This window comes from Nicotiana tabacum, chromosome 21 (genome assembly GCF_000715075.1).
Source record: "Nicotiana tabacum cultivar K326 chromosome 21, ASM71507v2, whole genome shotgun sequence".
Classification (NCBI taxonomy): domain Eukaryota; kingdom Viridiplantae; phylum Streptophyta; class Magnoliopsida; order Solanales; family Solanaceae; genus Nicotiana; species Nicotiana tabacum.
In genome coordinates, this window is record NC_134100.1 from 91,012,456 (window position 1) to 91,036,133 (window position 23,678).

General features: G+C 36.0%; 1 protein-coding gene across 1 annotated transcript; it reads right to left on the reverse strand.

Moving 5' to 3' along the window:
- Positions 1-13,520: 13,520 nt before the first annotated feature.
- On the reverse strand, positions 13,521-15,227 carry LOC107796610 (uncharacterized). Its single transcript, XM_016619401.2, has 3 exons — positions 14,974-15,227; positions 14,488-14,617; positions 13,521-14,169 (listed from the first exon to the last, which is right to left on the reverse strand). Exons 1-3 carry the CDS (start codon positions 15,107-15,109, stop codon positions 13,620-13,622), a joined length of 816 nt encoding a protein of 271 aa, XP_016474887.1. The 5' UTR covers positions 15,110-15,227; the 3' UTR covers positions 13,521-13,619.
- Positions 15,228-23,678: the final 8,451 nt, after the last annotated feature.

Below are 23,678 nucleotides of genomic sequence, written 5' to 3' on the forward strand. Positions count from 1 at the left end.
TTGAAGGAACAAGTAATGAGTGCAGACCGCACTAAAAATTATGTGGCCACACTCAGGTAGGTCTGGGACCGACGAGTCAAAGTATAAATAGGGCTTTTCTCAACTTTTTACACTTTACATTCTATTAACCTTCAAGCCCTAAGCAAACACAGTGCATCCCCCACTAATTCTCAAACTTCAAGCATTTCATCTCCTAGATTCTCACCCGCATCCTCCATCATTGGTATGTTCATTTCATCTTTAGATTTTTCATATTCTCTTAGTTTTATTCTTTTGTCTAGGGTTAATTTCATGCCTAAAAATGTCAATAGCTAGTCATCTTTGCTCAAAATCATGTGGGTAGCTTCATAATTGTTAATTGGGGCATGTGTAAATAGCTAATCATGCTTGATTATTAGGGCCATGTCTAATTCTTGCAAAACATGTATGAATTGTAAAGCAGTGCCATGTTAATCCAAATTGGGCGGCCGCACACACTTTCGTGCGATCCGCAGTCTCTAAGTTAGTGCATATGTATGGTTGAATTGTGCGGACCGCACTCAAAAATATACGGCCTGCAGTGAAAATTGTGCGGTCTGCAGTCAAAATTGTGCGGTCCGCACTGTTAAATGATCAGAGACCCATAGTCTGAACCCGGGGATGTGCGTCCTCACTCAAAATTATACGGTCCGCACTTTTGATTGTGCGGCCGCACTCAATTTTGTGTGGTCCACACTTGGCAGTTTGCGGCCACACTCACTTTTGTGTAGTCCGCACTGCCTCTCCTAAGACTATTTATCCACAACTGGCCTGTAACTGTCATACATGTATTTGAGTCATATGAACCTGAACTCTAACTGATTCTTATTGTTATAATTGCAAACTATGGTTAGATCATGCGGTGGAGGAGATACATCAAAAGGGAAGGCATAACCCTCCCGAGGCCGAGGACAAAGTAAGCGTAAACTACCACTAGCCATCCAGAGAGTGTTAAGCAAGAAGGCTACGGCCAACAGAGCCCCTAAATTATCAGACACCTGTGAGTATCTCCCGTCTAGGGAAATTTCTAAGGGAAAATCTAACCAAGCCCTACCTAACACACAATCCCAACAAGTCCCGGGTAGATTCCACTTGGTTGATCAATCATCTTCCGCTGCTAGTTCTTCTAAAGGTTCGGAAGAGGGTAGCCATGATTCTGAGCCCTCTTCCTCACATGCCCCGGCTGCACCAATCAATGTTGATGATGATGATGACGTACCGAATGACGGTAGAAGGAGACACACTTAAGTGGGTGGTCTTGAGAGGACAAAGAAAAGGGAGATGTTGGAAGACAGATTTGTCAGCTTGATTGCCTTCAACATATTTAGAGAGTGGTGGTCCCAGAGATCGCTCACTCTCGAGTGACATTTCTTGATGAATGATTTGGACAAGCACAACCCAAATGTCCTCAGACAGTTCCGGGAGAGAAAATGATGGAAATGGTTCACCCAAAGCGCCCTCGATGCAAATGAGCACTTGGTTAAAGAATTTTTATGCCAATGTGGCTCACATTAAAAGGGGTACCAAGGTGACAAAAGTATGAAATCTAAAAATCCGATTCGACTCATGTGCTTTGAACTCTTATGTGGGATTTGAAGAAGTGGAGGCAGCCCAATACTTGGAAAAGCTGGCTATGGGTGATGCAGCTCGCCCGTGGCTAGGTGAGATTCTGGCTATTCAAGGATCATCAACTCCGTGGCTCACAACAGGGGTTCCCATAGTCCGGGCCACCCTAAACTTTGAAGCTAAAGGGTGGCATACTTTCTTGTGCAGACGCATTGACCCGTGCTTGAATGAGAACAACCTCCCACTTCCCCGAGCAGTCCTAGTGGCTTTAATTATGGCTGGGTACCCGATCAATGTGGGTGCTATAACGTCAACCAACATCACTTTGGCTGTCCAGAAGGATGAGAGATCCTACCCCTACCCGAACATCCTTAAAGAGTACTTCAATTATCAAAAGGTGGAGCCGAGGCAGTATGATACTAAAGTAAAGGCCAAGAAGCATTTCTCACGGTATCACCTAAAGGGTTCTGACAACCCGAAGTTCAAGGGTAAGGCAACTACCTTCGCTGACCAGTCTGAGGAGCCAACGGTAGGAGTTACTGATTCTGCTGCTGAGATTTCCGCAGATGCTATGCCTTCCACAGCAGCCGGACCTTCCACCAGGACAATAGACATGCCACCATCTTCTTCTTCCAGACCATCAGCTCCATTATCAGTGCCAGCTTCATCTACTTATCCACTGACTGTGCTGCGGGTCTCCCAGACATTGGAGAGACTCAACAACTGGATGCAGGCAGCTACTTCAAAGCTGTCTGACATATCCAGTGTTGTTGCAGCACTGTCTTCTGCCCAGGCTGCACCACAGGTACCTCCGTCAGTGGAGGAAACATTGAAGAAGATTTTGGACAACCAGAAGACCATTATGGAGACTCTGGTGTCACATGGGGATGCCATTGAGGATATGGGCAAGTAGGTAAAGAAAATGCGGAAGTCTCAAGCTTCGAAGAAGTCGGTGGATAAGTTGACAACAATAGTTACCAAGCTTGCATCGACCGGAGATCTACCACTAGACCTACTTATGGAGGGAGCACCTTCAGCACCAACAATACCAGAGGCATCACATACAACAACCGGCCAGTCTGAGGAGCCAGTTGCAACTGCCCACACCGCTGAGGAGATGATCCAAATGCTCAGCAACCCTGTTGTCCCTCAGCCAGGTGATGATGAGATACAGCTAGAGGAGACCGAGGGTGTTGAGGATGCCATGCAGACTGAGACCACATAGGGAGTTCTCTTAACTCTCTACCCCTTCTTGTTCTTATTTTTGATAAGCATTAGGGACAATGCTCACTTTTATTCGGGGTGGTGGTCTATTTTGATTAATTTGACATTGACATTTGATTTGTAATAACTCTTATACTATTTTTTTTCCTTTATCTTTATTTTCTCTTTGGTATGTATATATTCTCCTCTCTTTGTTTGATGTATATATTCATTTTACTTCAGTTTGTATATATTCATTTTACTTCAGTTTATATATTCATTTATCTTGTTTTCCGTAGTTTATTTCGTAGCTTCTTTACTTTGTCTTTCTTAGTAGTAGAACTTCTTATTTACTTTAGTAGTTTCTTTTTGATTTGTTAGCTTCTTCTTATGTATGAGTGATCAATAAGCCTTTGGTTTTCTTAATGCCACGGTTCTTTCCAAAGGTGAATTTTGTGTGAACCGGGTGGCTCTTCCCAACGATGGATGGCGTGACAACCTTCTTAAGGGATTGAGTCTGTTTTCTTTTATGTTTAGGCAAATATAGTAGTAATGAATAAAAGAGTCTCTAACATGCTTCACTTGGTACCAACACATTTACCCACGACCTTATGGTTAAAAACAAATTGTTGGCAGAAATTAGCTCTAGTTGTGACCTTTTGGCTCTTGTGTTGACTAAAGTAGTCATCAAGTGGTTCAGTCGAGCCATTTGTGATTCTCAATCTCAACTAGGGTTATTGTGGACCCTCGACTCCATTCTCTTTAGCAATCCAGCAGCATAAGAGGTGAGGTATTGAATTGCAAGTCCAAGTACGAGTGCTAATAGTTTAGAACTTGCCCCGAATGTTTTTCTAGGCGAAATTCTAAGTGTAGCTTGGCTTGAAAAATGATTGTAGGCTCTCCTTGGTCCAATTTGAAATTTGAAATCTTCCATAGCCTACTAATGTAATATCCCTAGTCAACCCATTTGAGCCTAAACCCTCTTTCTTTCAATAACCACGTTACAAGCCTTTATCCATTTGGTAATGACCCTCTCTTGGCACCCGCACTTTTCTTAGCATTATTGAGAAACAATTGTCAAAAACATAAGTTTGGGGGAGAGACGGGGAGTTTGGAAGTGATAAAAGGTACAAAGAAAAGAAAGAAATGAAAAAAAGGGAAGGCAAATAAAAGAAAGAAAGAACAAAAAGAAAAATACCAAAAAAAAGTGAATAAGGTAGAAAGTTGAAGGGATTCAAAGAAAACAATAATGATACGCACGGAGTAAATAGAAAAGGAGAAAAATGAATGTCATGATCAATAAAAAGTGACGTTACGTCTCTTTAGTTCCCCCGAGGAAAAATAAATTGACTCTAAGGGTCGAAAAAGTATGAGCCGAAAAGAGAAAATGGAGTGCTTGAGGAAAAATGAAACCATTCTATTCCAACAAATCCTACCTTGGTCCTAAAGCCTTCATTACATCCCGCAAAAGCCCTACATGATCTCAGGTTGAGTGAGCTTACATTAGTGGTGATTTATATGAGGGACAAGCTTATGGTACTTAGAGTCGTACTTGTGACATTTTTTTGAGAGAGATAAGTGCACTTTTAGTAATCCTTGATTCGCGTGTTACATTCTAAAGTGAGAATTTCTAATGGAGAGTAGAGAAGGAGGAGTTTGGGTTCCAAAATGACCTATGTGAAAGTGCGAGTGTCCTCGATGAATAGAGTCAACTCTTGACGCTCTAGTGTCGCATTAGAACTATGGTACTCAAAAAGTCAAATTATTGTGTTGTTGATAATTCATATGTGTTATGGGTAATTGTTAGTCCCAATTGATGTGTAATTGATTCACCTAAGGCCAGCTGAAATATCCCTTTTTTCTAGTGGATGTGGGAATTGCCTTAATTGCTTAAGGACAAGCAAGAGCTTAAGTTTGAGGGAGTTGATAAGTAGGGATTTTGATCGTTTATTTGCTCTCTTTTACTTGCGTTTTAGCTCAAAAATGCTAAAAAGTATTCTCAAAAATTAATGAAATGTGCTTTTGTACAAGAACATTAGGAAACGAGCCAAAGAAGTCAAAACCAACTCATAAAAGAGTCAAAAGTGGACAAGGACCAAAATAAGGCAAAAGGCCGACAATGCGGACCGCACAATACTGTGTGCGGCCGTAAAACAAAGAAAGAACCATGTCAGTTTACTGTAGCTATGTCCTGAAAGTCAATCTTCTTTAAGAAGAAGTATTTCATAATTTTAGAATACATATGCATATCTTTCAGTGCCTCCACCAATGGAATATTTACACTCAACTGTTTTAGGATTTCAAAGAACTTCATGTACTGATCGTCCTTCTTTTGCCTCGTGAATCTTTGAGGGAATGGTGCATGAGGCTTTTTCTGTACAACTAGCCGTTCTGCTTCTTTTTCCCCCTCCTTTGGTCTCACTTTTTCCGGCACTACTGATAAGTAGGGATTTTGACCATTTATATACTCTCTTTTACTTGCGTTTTAGCTCAAAATGCTAAAAGGTATTCCCGAAAACTAACGAAATATTCTTTTGTAAAGGAACATTGGGAAACGAGGCAAATAAGTCAAAACCAACTCATAAAGGAGTCAAAAGTGGACAAGGACCAAAACAAGACAAAAGGCCCACAGTGCGGACAGCACAATACTGTGTGTGTCCATAAAACAAAGAAAGAGCCATGTCAGTTTTCCTTCAGAGTATGCGGACCACACAAATATTGTGCGGCCGCAGAAGAGGAGATTCAGAGAGCTGGTTTTGGGCAAGTTGAGGGAGTGCAGACCGCACCATAATTGTGCGGCCGCAAAATAACAAGTACGGCCGCACTCAATATTATGCGGCCCGCAGAAGTCAAAGATCAGAGAGATGGGATTTCAAGTTCAAGAAGAAATGCGGACCGTACCATTTTTGTGCGACCGCATAATCAAGAGTGCGGCAGCACTCATTTTTTATGCAGTCCGCAAAAGTCTCACACAACTAGAGCTTAAGATCAAAGAGTGCGGACCACACTATAATTATGCGGCTGCAGAAGCAAGAGTGCGGTCGCACTCATAAATGTGCAGTCCGCAGTAGTTGTAGGAGTGCGGCCACAATCCAGAATTGTGCGGCCGCAGAACTGGAACCTGTCAAGCCAAGTCTCATTGTGCGAACCGCACATATAATTATGTGGCCGCACAATCTCCACAGGGGCATTTTTGTCAGATATTTTCAGCTTAGTATAAATAGAATATTTTGTCATTTTTAGGTTAAGTTTTGTTTTTTGGGAGAGCACTTGAGCCATTTTTCTTTACTGTTTTGAGTAATATTGTACTAGATTAGCTTCTAAACATTAAATTTTCTTTCCCTAATCGATTATTATACATTCTATCTTAATTTCTTCTTATATTTCTTCATTTTTCATGAGTAGCTAAATTTATAGCTAGGGTTGTGGCCCAACTCTAGTGTGGGTACTTAATGGGTGTTTGATTTAGGACTTATTTGTGATTGGGTTAGTGATATTTAGCCTAGTTCTTGCTTGAATTCAAGAATTAATGGTTGCAAATATTGATTCATGCCTAATTGATTTAGTCTCTACTTGAGAAAAAGAGACTAAGTCTAGAAAAACTTGGCTAACAAGAAATTGGGTGAACTCAAGAAATTGATAGCCCCAATTAAAGGGTTGAATCTAGAGATAGTAAGACCCGACTTGAGCAATTATCACTTGTTTTGTGCAATACCCATTTGGACTTGAGAAAGTCAAATTGGGCAAAACCACTCAAACTATCGAGAGGTATAGAGTGGGTAATTACGTGTGATTGCACCCCGGCCAATCAAGCTTGTCCTAAAGTTTTCAATCCACCACCTAGGTGGAAGTTACAACCCTAGATCTTTTATCATTTGAAAAACAACCAAAACCAAAAATATTATCTCCTAGTTTTATAATTGCCAATCAATAGTTTAAAGTAGAAATAGAAACAACAAACAAGAATGTGGAAGTGTAATCTAAGGCATATTATACAATTACACTAAATATATACCTAATCCCAATTCTAACTCCCTGAGGATTCGACCCCGACTTGCGTTGGGTTTTATTATTACTTCGACCGCCTCACTACCTATATTTGTGGTATGAGTTTGGGCAACATCAATTTTTGGCGTCGTTGCCACTACATCAGTGAGGTTATTTTGATCATCTGACTCAAAATGTTCAACCCCGGGTTGAAGTGCATCCCTGATTACCTGCCCTTGTTGTTCTCTATCTAGATCTCTTACATTCCTCAGACTTACCGCTAGCACAAGACGAGTCCCAGTGTCCTTAGGATTAGCAGTTGTGCCTCCACGTAAAATGACCTGTGGTCTGGGATTCACAGCTGAGGAGAGTTGTCCCAATTATGTTTAAATGTTCTTAATGGCCGCAAAATTGGACATAATTGCCCCTTCCATTTTACCTTTATCTCCTACCAATTGCTTCAACATGCTTCTGATATCATACATGAAATTATCCTCTTGTTTTACCATAAGTTGCGGTTGTTATTGATATCTCTGTTGCTGCTTTAGATATGCTACTTGTTGCTGCAGGTTGCAACCAGGTGGTCTCTGGTATGGTTGATTAACACATGGTATGCATAATCTCCCATTTGTTATATCCACTATGCGGACCTGCTTTGTGCCCATCTCATAGATCTTCTTAGTTAAGAGACCCATCTGTGTCATAAGAGTAGCAATATTTTTAGCATTAGTGTTATTCGGATCAAGTGCTACTGAATGAATTATAGGAGTGATTGGTGCATCTCAAGTTTGCAAGCCTGAATTTTGAGCCATTTTATCCAGAAGTTGTCTTGCTTCAGTAAATGATTTGCTCAGAAATGCTCCACCAGCTGAAGCATCAACATTATCCTTTAAACTATCAGCGAGCCCCATGTAAAACCTCTTCCCCAACATCTGCACTGGAATACCATAATGTGGACACTTTACTAGCATCCTCTTGAATCTTTCCCATATCTTTTGTAAGTTTTCCATTGGTTTTTTCTTGAATTGTATGATCTCATCAACCTTTTTTGCCGTCTTATTTGGTGGGAAAAATTTGTTCATAAACTGTTTGACTAGTTCGTCCCAAGTAATAACGGAATTGATGGGGAGTGAATTCATCCAAATTTGTGCTTCCCCGGTTACTGAGAATGGGAACAAAATCAATCTAATTGCTTATCGTGTCACATTTGGATGCCTCTAAGTAACACATATTGATAAAAAGTTTCCCAGGTGCTATTGTGGATCTTCAAATTTCTTTCCTGAGAACAGTCCTTTATTTTGCAATAAGTGTAGCATATTTTTGGTAATGTGAAAGCTCTCAGCTTGTATATGTGGGACTGCAATTGTTGTTGCCATGTTATCAGTTGTGGGCAGAGCCCATTCATATAAAGAGGCTTCTGGCACGAGAGGAACAACACATGGATTAAGGTTGTTGTTGATCTCATTGTTATTGTTTAGATTGCCCCCCCTCCCCCCCCCCCTCCCCCAATTGTGATTCCAAGTTCAAGTTGATCTTGTTGTCTCAGTGATTGTTTATTTTTCTTGTTTTCACGATTTAATGCCATGAATACTTGCTCGGGTTCCGAAAAAGCTTCAAAAAGTTCACCAATCTTCGAGGGCTTCCTAGGAATACACCTGCACACATCGAGATTACCTGTTAGGAATGAAATCAAAATAAAAAAATTCAGCTTTAAACACTTAGCAATTTTATTTTATCAACTAAGACTTAAAATGTTAGCTCACTAGCAACGACGCCAAAATTGATAACGTCCAAAACACACCTTTATAAGAGATATGCTATGATTATATGCAATATAATTTACCCAACTATGAGTCGGGGTCGAATCCCACATAGAGCTATGAAGCGTTCTAGTTGACTCAATCACTAAATAATCTAAGTTGAGAAAAAAAAGAAGACAAATATACTTGGCTTTTGTCGATATTAACTAATGAATTAGATTCAAGTTACTGACAAAAAACTAAACTAGAAGTCGAGAATAACTTTAGAAATTTGCAGATAATAAAAAGGCGTAAGGTAAAGAATCCCCCAATTGTCGGGCTAGCTCTGAGTGAAATCTTGAATCTTTGTTTGGCATTATTCTATCAACCTTGGACCTAAAGTTGTTCGCTAGAGTTTCCCAACTAATAACGACACCATTCTTGACTATTTTTCCCAAAATAATCATAATAATAAACTCGTCAAATTCTAGGTCACAGTCGAATCGTGATGTCCCCATAACGATTCTAAATCGGTTAAGTAATTCTTTAATTCAGCTCGAAGTACTATTGTTTGACTGACCCAACCTTGTCAATATTTTCCAAGAATAACAAGAAATAGGACTTAAACAATTGCGAGCTCAAATAATTGAATTCATTAAAACTGCAGCCAAACAAATAGAATAAGTATCAGCGATTCAGTAATCTTTACTCAAAATTATCTAACAACGGGTTCATCAATATCCTAGATTGGGAATTTAGCTACTCATATTTATACAAAAAACATAATGACTATTCTCAAAACAATTTCCATAACAAACGAAAATAAGAAGTTGAGAGAAACTCTTCAAATCTTCGATCAGAATGGTTTTTGGACTCTTCCAAGCCCTTCTTTGCTTCGAAAGTAATGTTCTCTTCTTTCCATGTCGAGATTGCGGGTGGGGAGGCGAAAAGAAGCTTTTATATCGGGTAAAATTTGCTCCAAAGACCAAAATATCCTTATAATTTTTGCCCAAAAATTTCTGCTCGCGCCACGCGTGCACCGTGCGCTCTGCATTTGATCTCGTCCAGATGAGCGCACACGGAGCAGCGCACATTAGAGGAAAAATGTGTTGTTTTTTGAACTTTGTCTTTTTCTTCAATTTGAGCAGATTTTCGTCCCAAAACATTAAAAATTCCTTCAATTCTTCTTTCAACTCCCTATCAACCAAAGAGCATCAATTAGGCATATTTTTGGTAAGTTTTAACCACTACATTATTCATAAACACTTGAGAATTAGGTTAAACTACTATCAAAATATAGAGAAATATGCCAAATATCAATTATCGTCAGTTATTTGTATTTAGCTTTTAAGTGATGTAACATTGTAAATATTTTTTAAAACAAATATTATTAGTGAACGGTAGGGGTGTACAAAGGAAACCGATAAACTGCACCAACCCGATAATCCGAGTCAAAACGAGAAAAAAAATCCGATTATGGTTCGGTTTGATTTGGTTTGGTGTTGGAAAAAAAATTCCGACCATAATTGGTTTGGTTTGGTTTAACTAAAGAAAGTCAAAGCGAAACCAAATCAACCCGACAATACATATAAAGAAATTTTAGATATATTTAATATATAAATATATTTATTGTGATGTAATTTATAAATATTTCTTAAATATTTTCATAATTTTATCTCTTAAGGTATTATTTCAAGGTTGGACTTAGAACTTTTGAATGTTCCAATAAGTTTTATGGCCATTAATATTAGTAACTCAAATAATGCTAACAAAGCCCAAACCAAAATTAAAACAATACTAATGTTAACAAAAGACATTCAATTTAATACTAGGAATGACAATGTATTGAATATTTTTTTTTTGTTTTGCAATGATTTAGATAAAAATGCATAACCTAGCTATTTTTATTTTTCTTTAGCGTTTAGTCATGTAATTTATACTCCCTTTTTAGTTTACTTATTTTAGCATGACTTAGTACTTTTAGATTATGTTTATATTATGGCTTTTTAATTAGCAATATATATATTACGTGATTTATTGTCTTTATTGTTGAATATTTGAGGATATTGTCATGACACATCTCATATTTTGTATTATTTTCTTGAAAAATACCTTATATAGTTGTATCTTACTAGGATTAAAGAAATATCTGTAGCACAAGTTATATGTTTTGTGCTACGAAGATTTTGCCGGAGAAAAAATCGAAAAAACCCGAATAACCCAAAAACCCGAGAAAAACCGAGATTGAAAAATTCAAGTTTATTGGTTTGGTTTGGTCTTTAGTTTTAATAATCTGACACAATTGATTTGGTTTGGTAATTGCAAAATCTGAATTCACCCGACCTATGTACACGAGTTAAACTCCTTGTTTAATGAAACCCATGAAAGAATTACTACATGGAATTCATGTTTGGTTTTAATATACCTTGACCTTGCTCTATCCTATCCTATGCTCACCTAAGTCTAATCGTAACCCTAATCACGGGCCTAATTACCCTATAGCAAATCGAAAGGATATGTTTTATGAATACCGTAAAGAAATATTAAATAGTTTGAAGAGGCATCAATTATTGTGTGGAATCTTTACTTAATATATTTCAACCATAATTGGATTAAAAAGAAGTAATAAACTTCTTCCTTCGCCTTCTGGGAGTTGATTTATTATATTCAAGTTTGATGACTCTTATTGGCCATTATTTTCCGTAGATCATGAAGTATTGTCTTGCCGACCATTTGAAAGCTAAGTAGCTATACCTTTTAGACCATGATTTTTTTTTTTTAATTTATTGAATGTTTGGTATCTGCTTTTAGGTTCCGAGCCATTCGAATTCGCATGGTATAATATTAATTAAAGAGAAAAATACTCATTACTAGGATTTTTCTCATTCCAAAGTTTAAACCCGAGATTTTATTCATCCCACCAAAATTCTTGATAATCATTATAGATATACTTGAAAATAAAGGGGTATATAAATTAAATACATATACCTAAAGAGTTTTTTTCCCCTATATTGTACTTAGATAGGACTTAGGAACCTCCATTCGTTTAGATCCCTATTTTTTTTCACCCAAGAATCCCTGATCCACCAACCATACATAACTACTTGAGTTTTACACGTTCAAAGAAAAGTTTAAATAGAATTGAAGAAAGCTCAATCATTGTTCCAACGAAAACCAAAGATAATTTTTATTTTTTTTTAAAAAGAAGAAGAACTAATTACAATTATTGAATGAAACCGCCTTAGTGTCAGAACTAGAATTTTCACTGAGGTGTTAAATATAAAAAAGTAAACGCACAACAATGTCAAGAATATTCAACATGTAATATATACACATAAATAAAATAAAAGTAACTAACTATATAGTGTAATTTTCTAGCACGAACTTTCTACGTCTTCTTCTATCCAGAGTCCTTTTGCGAGTTTTCTAATCCACAACAATCTGCTGTGTGATAAGAACAGGATAAGTTTTCAATTGACTGAATGAGAGACAAGTAAGACAAAGTTTATAATTTATAAGTTATAGTGTATAACTAATTCTATTGATTAATAATAAATAGGACCAACAGGAATTTAATTCCAAAAGATGGAGAAGTTATTAATTGACGCACTAGCTACTTCATTGCGTTTGCATGTGCATGTGCATGTTGACGCAAGCATTTCCTCGTGAAAACATAATGCTTAACTTAACTTATTTCTCAAATTCTAATTGTTTATTAAAAGTTGGCCATTAAAAGATAAAAATAATATCGTTTTCTGTATCAAAGACCTAGCAATGAAGTTTCCCAAAAAAACGTCAACACGCTATCATTTCTCTGAATTGGGCAATATCCATGCAAGATACATGACTACTGAATGAGTCTAAAGTTAACAAATTTGCACGATATGATGCTGACAATTAATTTGCACATTTATATGCGTTCATGGGCACCTTGCTCTAGAAGTTAATGTTACGTCCTAAATTATTTTTCAGTTGGAGACGGATTCAAGATTTAAATTTTATAAGTTCGAGTTCGATTTCAGGATTCTAACATAATTCATTGACTTTTACTGAGTTTGAAATCTATTATTTGTACTTATTTGATAATGTTTCTAATACATATATAGGGTCAGAGTCAAAACTATTGATTCCAATAAACCCGTAGTGTTAACACTACTACATCCGCCCCTATTGCCAATCATACATATATGTATACTCCCTCCATTTCTTTTTCTGTGAAGCCACGTTTTTTATTGCGTTCGAAGTTTAAGAATTTATTTTTTTTGAAACTTGTGATTGCAGTAAAACATGTATATCATTATATGGCTATAAAATCATATCATTAAGATTGGAATTATTGAGAAGTTTAATTACTTTCCAACATATAAAAGTATTACTCATTCTTTTTAGAACATGTTAGAATAACGAGAATGTCATTTGAAATGGAATTAAGGAGGTACATGATATAAGGAGCGGAGGTCCACTTTACTCTAGGCATAAGTGCACAATAATAAAATAATTGGAGATACTGGATATTATATTAGGACATCTAAAGCCGTTTTTAAATTTAGTTTAGTTTATCTCAACTATCTTAAGATTTTGAGTTGGATGTTTATATGTACTTTATTTATATGATTAAAAAAAAAGGGGCAACGCGGTGCATTAAGCTCCCGTTATGTGCGGGATTTGAGGAAGGTCGGACCACAAGATATTGTATACAACTTTACCCTGCATTTCTGTAAGTCTCCCATTCAACTTCATGTGTCGAGATATAATTAATCAATGGAGAATTAACCCAAATAGCCGTCTATCTATTCTCTTAAACTAAAAATAGCCGGCGGGTGTATAAGATATGCATGACTCATGTATACTATGTATATAAAAATATATGATCAATGTATAATGTATACCAGCTAAAAAAAAAAAATTGGCTATTTACGTGACAATGCATTAATGATTTTAAGTAGAATGGTCATCTTCCACAAAGGGAATAAGAAGGAAATAAAACACTTTACAGTAATAGATAACTAATTTAAATATTCTTGACTAGGATTCATATACACAGAACATTAATGAAAATTAAAGAGTGCAATTATTTTCTTAATTAGATTAAATCTGCCCCTTCAGCTATTTTTCAACTCCTCTGAAAGTCTGATCAATGTGAGGAATATTGTTAGCTTGCAGCTGCACCAATGTGGAATAATTTGAAGAGCTAGAAAAGTAATTTGGATCATCAGCTCCAATAAATTTCTCTTGAAAATCAAAGCCATTTACTAAATCATAGTAATAAGATGATGAAATTCCAGAGTTAAAATCCATAATATAACCATCTTCTTGATCTTGAGCTAATTGAATTGTACCATTCTCTTGAATTTCCATCAGGCTTTGAAGTGAGAATAATTGATCTGATTCTGCAACTAACATTTCTGGAATTACCAAGTTTGGATTAATTAAATTTGGGTCCATTAGACTTGTGAACGTGTTAGAATCCATGTTAGAGTAATTTCTTGAAAAGGAATTTATAGAAAAATTGTGATTTAAATCACTAGAATTGTAGCTGCAGCTGCTAAGATTATTGTTTTCAGCTGCCATAAGCTTTTTCTTCAATTTTGTATTCCAATGATTCTTCACATCATTATCTGTTCTTCCTTGTAGATTTGCAGCTATCACAGACCACCTAATTTTCACAAAAATAAAATAAAAATAATAATAATAATAATAATAATAATAATAATAATAATAATAATAATAATAATAATAATAATAATAATAATTTGTTTCGGATTCATTATAAAGCAATTCAAGATTCTTGCTTTTCATGTGTTAAGTCATATGCACAAAGCAGTTAATGCAAGCATTAATGGCTGCTCCATGCCTCGAATCCGTGAACTATAGATCGAAGACAATTTTACTGTTGTTCCTACTAAACATTAGTTGCTTTTCTTGTACTATATACTTGTTTAGGATTAAAGAAATTAAACACCCATTGACCAACCTGCTTCCAATTTGACCATAGAGTGTTAAAATAATGTTGTCTTCTTCTTCAGTAAAACCTCCATGCTTGATGTCTGGTCTAAGGTAATTTAGCCATCTCAGCCTGCAACTCTTCCCGCATCTTCTTAGGCCTAAACTTTGCAAATCAAAAATATTATATATATTAAAAAAGAAGAGTTTAACCACAAAAAAAATTATATATATATATATAAAAAAAAAAAATTACGTTATCAAGTTATTTAAAAGATAAGTACAAAATCTTTCCATGATAACTAGAACTAATTATTGAAAGGCAAAAAATCTACCACAACGTGTAAAATTATACTACAAACAATAACAACAAACTCACTGAAATTACACATGTAGGGTATGAGTGGGGTAGTGTGTAAACAGACTTTACCCCTACTCTGGAGGTAGAGAGATTATTTCCGAAAGACATTCGGCTCGAGAGAATGAGTAAAATTATAGTGATAATGTAAAAAGAAACCTGCTTTTTGAGGGAGAGCAATCCAATTGCCACCAGTGCCATTTTTCTCAAGATAGTTTTTGAGAGTGTTGTCTTCTTCAGGAGACCATGGCCCTCTCTTAACTTTACTTTTGTCACAACAAGGAGCTCTTCCCATGGCCAAATTAAACACTAGCTTAAAAAAAGGTTGTTTTTTCCAAAACACAATAATGTCTTAACCAGACACTTAGCTTAGCTATATAGTTTTATTTGTTACTTCCAAATTTTACAGAAAGGAGGGCTTTCTTTTAAAGGAGATGGAAAAGTGTGTAGTAAATTTGACTATGTCAATCTTTAAACTTTTAAAAGTTTTTTTGTCTTTGAAAAATTTAATTATCATTTATTGGATAAAAGAACTCAGTCAATGCAGGTTCATGAGATTTGAGGGGTATACTATAATGTCAACATATATATCTTCTCCTATATTTGCTATCAACTATATGGAGCCCACAAAAACTTTACTTAGGTCATGTTGAATAGTCTGCCTCTTTTACATTTCCTAAATTTTAACATTTTCAAAATCTACTTGCGAAAATGATATTTTACATGTAAAAGGATCTGAGTGTTGTTCGCTGATGATATAGTTCTGATAGATGAGACGAGAGGCGGCGTGAATGAAGAGACTGGAGGTATGGAGGCAGGCCTTAGAGTCTAAAGGTTTCAAGTTGAGTAGGACCAAGACGGAATATTTGGAGTGTAAGTTCGGCGAGGTATCGGGGGAAGCGGACATGGAGGTGACGCTCGACACGCAAGTTATCCCTAAGAGAGAGAGTTTCAAGTACCTAGGGTCAATTATCCAGGAAGACGCGGAGATTGACGGGGATATCACGCACCGTGTCGGGGTGGGGTGGATGAAATGGAGGTTAGCGTCTGGAGTCCTGTGCGACAAGAAGCTGCCACTGAAACTTAAAGATAAGTTCTATAGAGCGGTGGTTAGACCAACCATGTTGTATGGAGCTGAATGTTGGCTAATCAAGAATTCTCATATCCAGAAGATGAAAGTAGCAGAAATGAGGATGTTGAGATGGATGTGTGGGCACACTAGGCTGGATAAGATTAGGAATGAAGATATTCGAGAGAGGGTGGGCATGGCTCCCATGGACGTCAAGATGCGGGAAGCAAGACTTAAATGGTTCGGGCACGTGCGGAGGAGGAGCCTAGATGCCCCGGTTAGGAGGTGTAAACGGTTGACTTTGACAGGTACGAGAAGAGGTGGAGGGCGGCCTAAGAAGTATTGGGGTGAGGTGATCAGGCAGGACATGGCACAACTACAGATTTCCGAGGACATAGCCCTTGATAGAAAAGTGTGGATGTCGAGCATTAAGATTGTAGATTAGGGGTAGTTGAGCGTTTTTCCATTGTCTGGGTCTTCTAGCGGTTGTTGTTCATCACACGTTTTTTATTTCCAATATTTGTTATTTTTCAATTTTATTATTATTAACATACTTATTGTCCTTCCATTTATTTGTTATCTATTACGGTGCTGATGCTATTTGTCTGATTTCTGTTGTTGTTATAGATCTCTTTGATCTTTTATCTCTGAGCCGAGGGTCTCCCGAAAATAGCCCCCTACCCACGGGATAGGGGTAAGGTCTGCATACACTCTATCCTCCCCAGACCCCACTAGTAAGATTATTACTGGGTTGATGATGATGACATTTAAAAGGATCAAAATTTTATGCATAGTTTCTAAAGTAAAGTGTTACTTGCCCACTAGTGTTTATATCACACTAGTGAATACAAGACATGTGTTTTGTAAGCATATTTATTACTCGGCTATGCATTTTTATTTTAATTATTTAACTAATAAGACTAAATTGCATCTTGGTGTAAACACCATGTGTAGGTAAATATTTATCATAATTTATACTATTTGTTTCCTTATTGTTTTTATATTTTTAACTGGATGGACACTAACGTTTAACAATATGAGGAACTTTTTAAATCATGAAATGATTTCAATCGTTGCAATTGATAGAGTTTAAAGTTTCATTTTTCAAATGAAAATGTTAGTGTGGAAACCAATAATAATAATAATAATAATACTAATAATAATAATAAAGGAAAATGTACACATTATAGTTGCCTCCCAAAGTAATAATCAGTAATGTATAATTTTTAGATATTAATTATATATTATTTTTTACATAATTAGCTAACGGCTATAATTATTTTTTGCCGAATCAAATGTGTTAAAATCCAAAGAATAAAAACAGATTAGCTAATAGTACAATTTATTGGCCCAAACACTGGATTTAATGGCCCAAGAATAAGCCTAGTAAATTGACTACTTTGGACTACCGTATATCCAGATCCATTTTTATTCATCCTTTAACAGTGTCACAAGCCCGAGAGGCGACATGGCTGATTCCTTAAGAGAAGTTTTGGAAAATAATCTCGGGCCAAAATTTTAAATCACCATAAATTCTGATTATCACTAAATCTTTCCGCCAAAATGCTAGAAATTCAGGCAACATGAATCAAAATTATGGCAGCGTGTATTAAAATTTGGGATTTTTTCGTTCCTATACAATATTTGAAATTTATTTATCAAAATCGTTATAATTTTGTATATTACCCGCCCTAAACAAGGATTACTTACAAATTATATACATTTCACCTTAAAAGTTTTCCAATCCATTATTAGTGCCTTCAATCAAGGGATTTAGTTACACATTTTTCCTTTTTTCTCTCCTCCCCCCCCCCCCCCCTCTTCTCTCCAGATCGAACTTATATTTAATTATGAAAATGGTCTAGTTGGATGAGAAGATTCGTCATTTGGTCCCAGTTCCCAACGGTCCCCTGTTATTTCCATGAAAGTACTATCCATTAGGTAACGGTTCAGTTGAAGTTGGAAGATAATATTTTTCCAGAAATTTCTTTTACCCCTTTCTATATGGGAATAAGATGAAGCATCAATTTAGTCAATAATTTTATCAGAAATAATAGGGGGGCACGGTCACACCTGAACATAGTGTAAACGAGGCATAGTAAGCATAGTAAGAAGGTAATGTCTCCAAAAGCCGGCGACGAAAAACCTACATCGAATGTTGCGGCTAAACAAAATTTAGTATCTCCTCGGACTTCAGAGAAGATAAAATCAACTGAGAAAAGAATAATATATAGTACATCAACATACAAATTTAAAATAAATTTCTTACAAATTTAATGCAAATTTGAATATTTACAACAACATACATAGTAAAAATAAATTTCATACAATTAATTATATATTATACAACTTATCTATAACTTTCATACATTATTTTTACTCGGTTAAATACAACTATAATATCATACAACTTACATACAATTTTTATACAATATGTCTTTGTATATCTTTTGTATCTAATTTGTATATATTTTGTCCGTAGTGTGTGCTTCTTCCTCTCTAAAATTCCAATCAAAACTTACTCTCTTAATACAATTTTGATACATATCAACAACTTTATGTAAAAAGATAGTATTGATAACTTAAATATAAATTTTATACAATGATTCATACATTATACAACTATTTTTCAACTTTCATACAATATTCAAATAAAAAAAAATATATAACTACAACAGAATACAATTTACATACAACTTTATTATAATTTCGTAAGTATATTGTATGTCATGTGTAATACAACTTTACTACAATTTCGTAAGTATATTGTATATCATGTGTTTTTCTTTTTCGAGTTTCAATCTGAAATTAAGCCAAAAGCAAGTCTAATCTTCACTAAAACACCCTCAAAATTGAGATATAAACTCCAAACAATATTCTTAATTGTTTGAAACAACACCCATTCCAAACAAATAATGATTTTTAAAAACCCAAATTCGATTTCAAAGCTTTTTAATGACTGTCAATGGTGGAGAGTCAAATACATTCCAAATTTATTGATTGACAATTTCAATTTGAACACCAATTGTGCAACATGAAAGAAAATTGCTAAGTTAAAACGATTGAAATCCATTGACAAATTCCATTAAAACTCTATACAACAAGAAAGCATAAAAAAATAAAGAACATCAAATGAAGAAAAATTGGGAAAAAAAGCTCTAACGACCCGATCGATCGTTTTGAGAGTATTAGCTCTGAACCCCTAATTATTGCTTCCTCTACTTCATTTTGGTTTTGTGACTTGCCGGAAATTTTTATTTTTGGTTTCGGAGTGAAATGGGACACATAGTCCCCGAAATGGAAGTTTAAGTCGTAGGAATCGACCATAGTTTGAATTGTGTGAAGACAACTTCGGAATGGAGTTTCGTCAGTTCCAATAGCTTCGTAGGATGATTTTGGTCTTAGGAGCATGTTCGGATGTTGAATTGGAGGCCCTTAGGTCATTTTAACGTCATTGGCGAAAGTTGGAAATTTGATGATTTTTATAAAGTTTGACCGGGAGTGGAATTTTTGATATCGGGGTCGGATTCTGATTCTGGAAGTTAGAATAGGTCCGTAATATCAATAATGAATTGTGTGCAAAATTTAATGTAAATCGGACTTGATTTGGTAGGTTTCGACGTCGGATATAGATGTTTGAAACTTTGAAGTTCAATAGGCTTGAATCGATGTGTAATTCATGTTATAGCGTTGTTTGATGTGATTTAAAGGCTCGACTAAGTATGTGTGATGTTTTAGGATAGGTTGGTATATTTGGTTGAGGTCCCGGGGGTCTCGGGTAAGTTTCAGATGGTTAACGGATCATTTTTGGACTTAGAAGATTTTCTGGTGTTGGGCTGGTTCTGGTGTAATCGCACCTACGTAAGGCTGACCGCAGGTGCGAGCTCGCAGAAGCGAGCTAAGGAGCGCATAAACGAGATTTGAGGATATGGCCAGGGATCGCAGGTGCAAGGTAAATGCCGCATCTGCGAGCCCGCATATGCGTTTGAAGTTCCGCAGAAGCGAAGAGTAAGCTGGGAGGGGGAGTCCGCAGAAGCGGACAATGTTCGCAGGCGCGCACTCGCAGTAGCGGCCTTTTGATCGTAGAAGTGGACCCATGTGTTTTAAGTCAAGTCCGCACCTGTGATGTAAATTCTGCAAGTGCGACTGTGGGTCCGCATGTGCGAGATCACTAGGCAGAAAAGGGGAAATTACGAGGGTTTGATCTTATTTTTACTTTGGGACTTTGAGAGCTTGGATTTAGGCGATAATTTGAAGGATTTTCAGAGGAAACCATTGGGTAATGATTCTTAACTCTTTTTTGGTTAAATTCCACTAATCTATTGTTAATTTCTTCATTTAATTAAGGATTTGAGTTGAGAAATTTGGGGGGAAAGTTGGAAAGTTCTTCAACCGAATTTTGGGATTTTGATATCGGATTTGAGTAATATTGGTATGGGTGAACCCATGGTTGAATGGGTATTCGTATTTCGTAAATTTTACCCGATTTTGAGACGTAGGCCCGGGTCGACTTTTTGGAGTGATTTTTCGATTCTTTACTAAAGTCGTAGATTTATTACTTAAATTAGTTTCTTGTAGTTCTATTCATGATATGTAATTGCTTTTGGCTAGATTTGAGCCATTCAGAGTTTGAAAATCGAGGGAAAGGCATCCTTATCTATTGATTGAGCGAGATTTGAGGTAAGTGACTTGTCTAACCTTGTGTGGGGGAAATCCTCTTAGGTTTTGGTACTGTTGTAACAATTTATGATATGTGAGCGTCATGTACGCGAGGTGACGAGTGCGTACACGAGCTGATTATGGAAAATTTGGTTCTTGCTGATTTTTCATCTTTTAAAATACATTAATTGGGTTTCCTAGCATATGTACTGGTCATGTTTAGTCTAGCATAGCATGTTTACGTGCCTTAACTCTTACTTGCAATTTGTGCAACATGCTTAGTTGAATTACATGCTTTTCTTGATTTGAATTAAATCCTTAACTGCAAGATTCTTGCTAAATATTAGGGCTTTCCTTCAATTACTTGCTGCATATTTACTTTGGGACTACGAGGCGGTTCCTCGGGAGATCCCATTGCACTTCATATTTACTTTGGGACTACGAGGCGGTTCCTCGGGAGAAGGTGGGCGTGACTCTTATGGAAGACAAGATGCGGGAAGCTAGGCTTAGATGGTTCGGACACGTGCGGAGAAGAAGCATGGATGCCCCGGTAAGGATGTGTGTACTGCATGCCTTGACGGGTATGAGAAAAGGTAGAGGGCGGCCAAAGAAATATTGGGTAGAGGTGATCAGGCAAAACCTGATGCGACTTCAGATTTCCGAGGACATGACTCTTGATAGAAAATTATGGAGGTCGAGCATTAAGATTGTAGGTTAGGAGTAGGAGGCTAGCGTATGTTTTGTCTTAGGCTGCTAGTTGCTTCAGTTGTGTCTATATTACCTCTTTAGGGCTGCAGGTTAGGTCGTAAGAGGCTAGTGTGATAGTGTATTGTCTTAGGATGCTAGTGGCTCTTGTTGTATCTATATTACTCCATTGTGTTTGTTACTTAGCCATTGTTACTGCTTAGTGTTATTGTTTTTCTTTCTATTTTCTGAAAATTATGTTGCTGCTTTATCTTTCTTGTTTCCTTTGCTATTACTGCTCCACTATCTCTTTTCATCTTCTTGAGTCGAGGGTCCATAGGAAACAACATTTCTACTCCTCCGGAGTATGGGTAAGATCTGCGTACACATTAATCTCCTCATACCTCACTTATGAAATTCCACTAGGTTATTGTTGTTGTTGTTGTTGTAATATATACTGCTATAGATGTTAACATCACTTGTATAATTTATTTCAAATAAGTTCCCAAAACCAATAATTAAAGGGAATAAATGGTCAAAGCCATGTTTGTCGTCATCATCATATTGTTCAACTACCCAGTCAAATTCTTTTATCGTGAGGTAATCCTGGTAAGTAGAAACTTGGTTAAATAATTCAAAGTAAACCATTATGTTTTTGTTATCATATCATTAGTACATGACAACAATTTAATTAATATTTTTTTATAACGTAGTTATTTACTTTGAGAGAAACTCGATGTGCTGTAAAATAACGCAACATTATTACCTTAATTCATGGATTTTGTTAGCTTTTTGTCTCCCTTGAAGAATTTAAAGGATATAACATATTTTGCATATTACTAAAACACCCTTATTAAAGAAAATTACATGCAATTATTTTTTAAATAACTTTGATCATATAAAAGCTCGTTACATCAATATATAGAAGCATGTCTTACATAGGAATTTTTGCGAGTGGTGTCAAAATTTATAGAGTGAAAATAAATAATTTTAATGATCATATTTCTAGACAAGAAATAGCTTTAGTCCATTGGTTTTATTGAGTGTTAAATTAGAAAATAATCACAACTTTTAACTATAGAAGCTCTCTCAAATATTTGTCAAAATACGTGCTAGTTGAGGTTCGAACCTTTGACCTCTTAGAATAAAATCAAGTACATAACTAATGTGTTATTGGTACATCATACCCGTTTACAGTTTATAATTTAAGAAAATAATCTTTTTAGATATCTTGTGTGTAAAAAACAGATCTCTTACGTGTAAAAATAAATCTCTCATATGTAAAAAAAAGAGATAAAATTATAAAACTAAAAACAAATTTGATTGATCCCGAAACTAACAAAGATAATATGTGACAAGTGATGTCATTTATATTATTTATGCATTTTCTCATACTATTAATAAATATATTTAATAAAAATTACGGACGAAATGATATTACGTGACGTCACTTCATTGACACCATTTAGAAGTTAAACTATTTCTCGGAAGACCAAATACATAGAAAACCCCTGAAAATTGGCATTAATTTTTTTGACGTTTTAAGCCTATGTAATTTGGTCATGTTCAGATATCAATGTCTAATGTTCTTTTTTCTTCTCTTCTTCTTTTGTTTTTGATAAAGTAAATGAGTTAGTAAAAGTCATTAAACAGCCAGAGGCAATAGCTTAACCGTACGGGTGGCACGCCTATGTTGGCTTTGGCTACCAATTGGACCAATTTCAAACTACAGTATCTCTGACACCAACATCTCAGCCCCTTTTGGTTTTTTTCTTCTCCTCGCCGTTAATGTCCCACATCAAAAGGCAGTTAACATCAAATCTCCAAAGTAGCACCAGAAAATTCTCCAAAATCTCTAGCACATAATTCATCCAAATCTTTCTCCATATTCTCTAAGCACACCTCTGCACAATTCATCCAAAAAACTCTCAAGCCGCCCCTAGCCTTTTGCCCGATCAATCAAAGCGGATCCCGAACTTAAATTTAATATGTTTAAATTTAAATTTTTATGAATATCACAATAAAAGCTTGATTCGAGACGTCAGCAAAATACTGCCGTCTGTTCCAAAAAACAAAAGCCCATTGACCCTTCGGAACGGAGTGAGAAACAGCCATACGTGCAGGCAACAACAGCACCGACTCTACGAAGTCAGAATCGAATCTTTCTGTTTGCTTTCCCAATTCATTCAGGCTAATTTGCGGATGAGGAATTAACATACTGACTCTCTTTCATCCTTCCCGTTCATAGAACGAGGAAAACTCTTTTTAGCAAGTGTTAGTGTTCCAATAACCAATAAAAGGGTTAGTTCATTAGTTCATAATTTATTACTAACTCGAATATTTTTTATTTTTTGACTATAAAAGAATAAATAAAAAGAGGGTAAATTTATATTTCGTTTGCAAATTTATATTCCAAAGAGGGAAGAGCACCTGGTCACTTTTCGGAATTCAA

Bases quoted from the DNA above. Each gene is read 5' to 3' on its own strand.
- LOC107796610 (XM_016619401.2), bottom strand. From the start codon at position 15,109: ATGGGAAGAGCTCCTTGTTGTGACAAAAGTAAAGTTAAGAGAGGGCCA. The intron at 14,618-14,973 runs GTTTCTTTTTAC...TGCAAAGTTTAG, and splicing joins TGCTCTCCCTCAAAAAGCAG to GCCTAAGAAGATGCGGGAAG. The intron at 14,170-14,487 runs GTTGGTCAATGG...TGTGAAAATTAG, and splicing joins TATGGTCAAATTGGAAGCAG to GTGGTCTGTGATAGCTGCAA.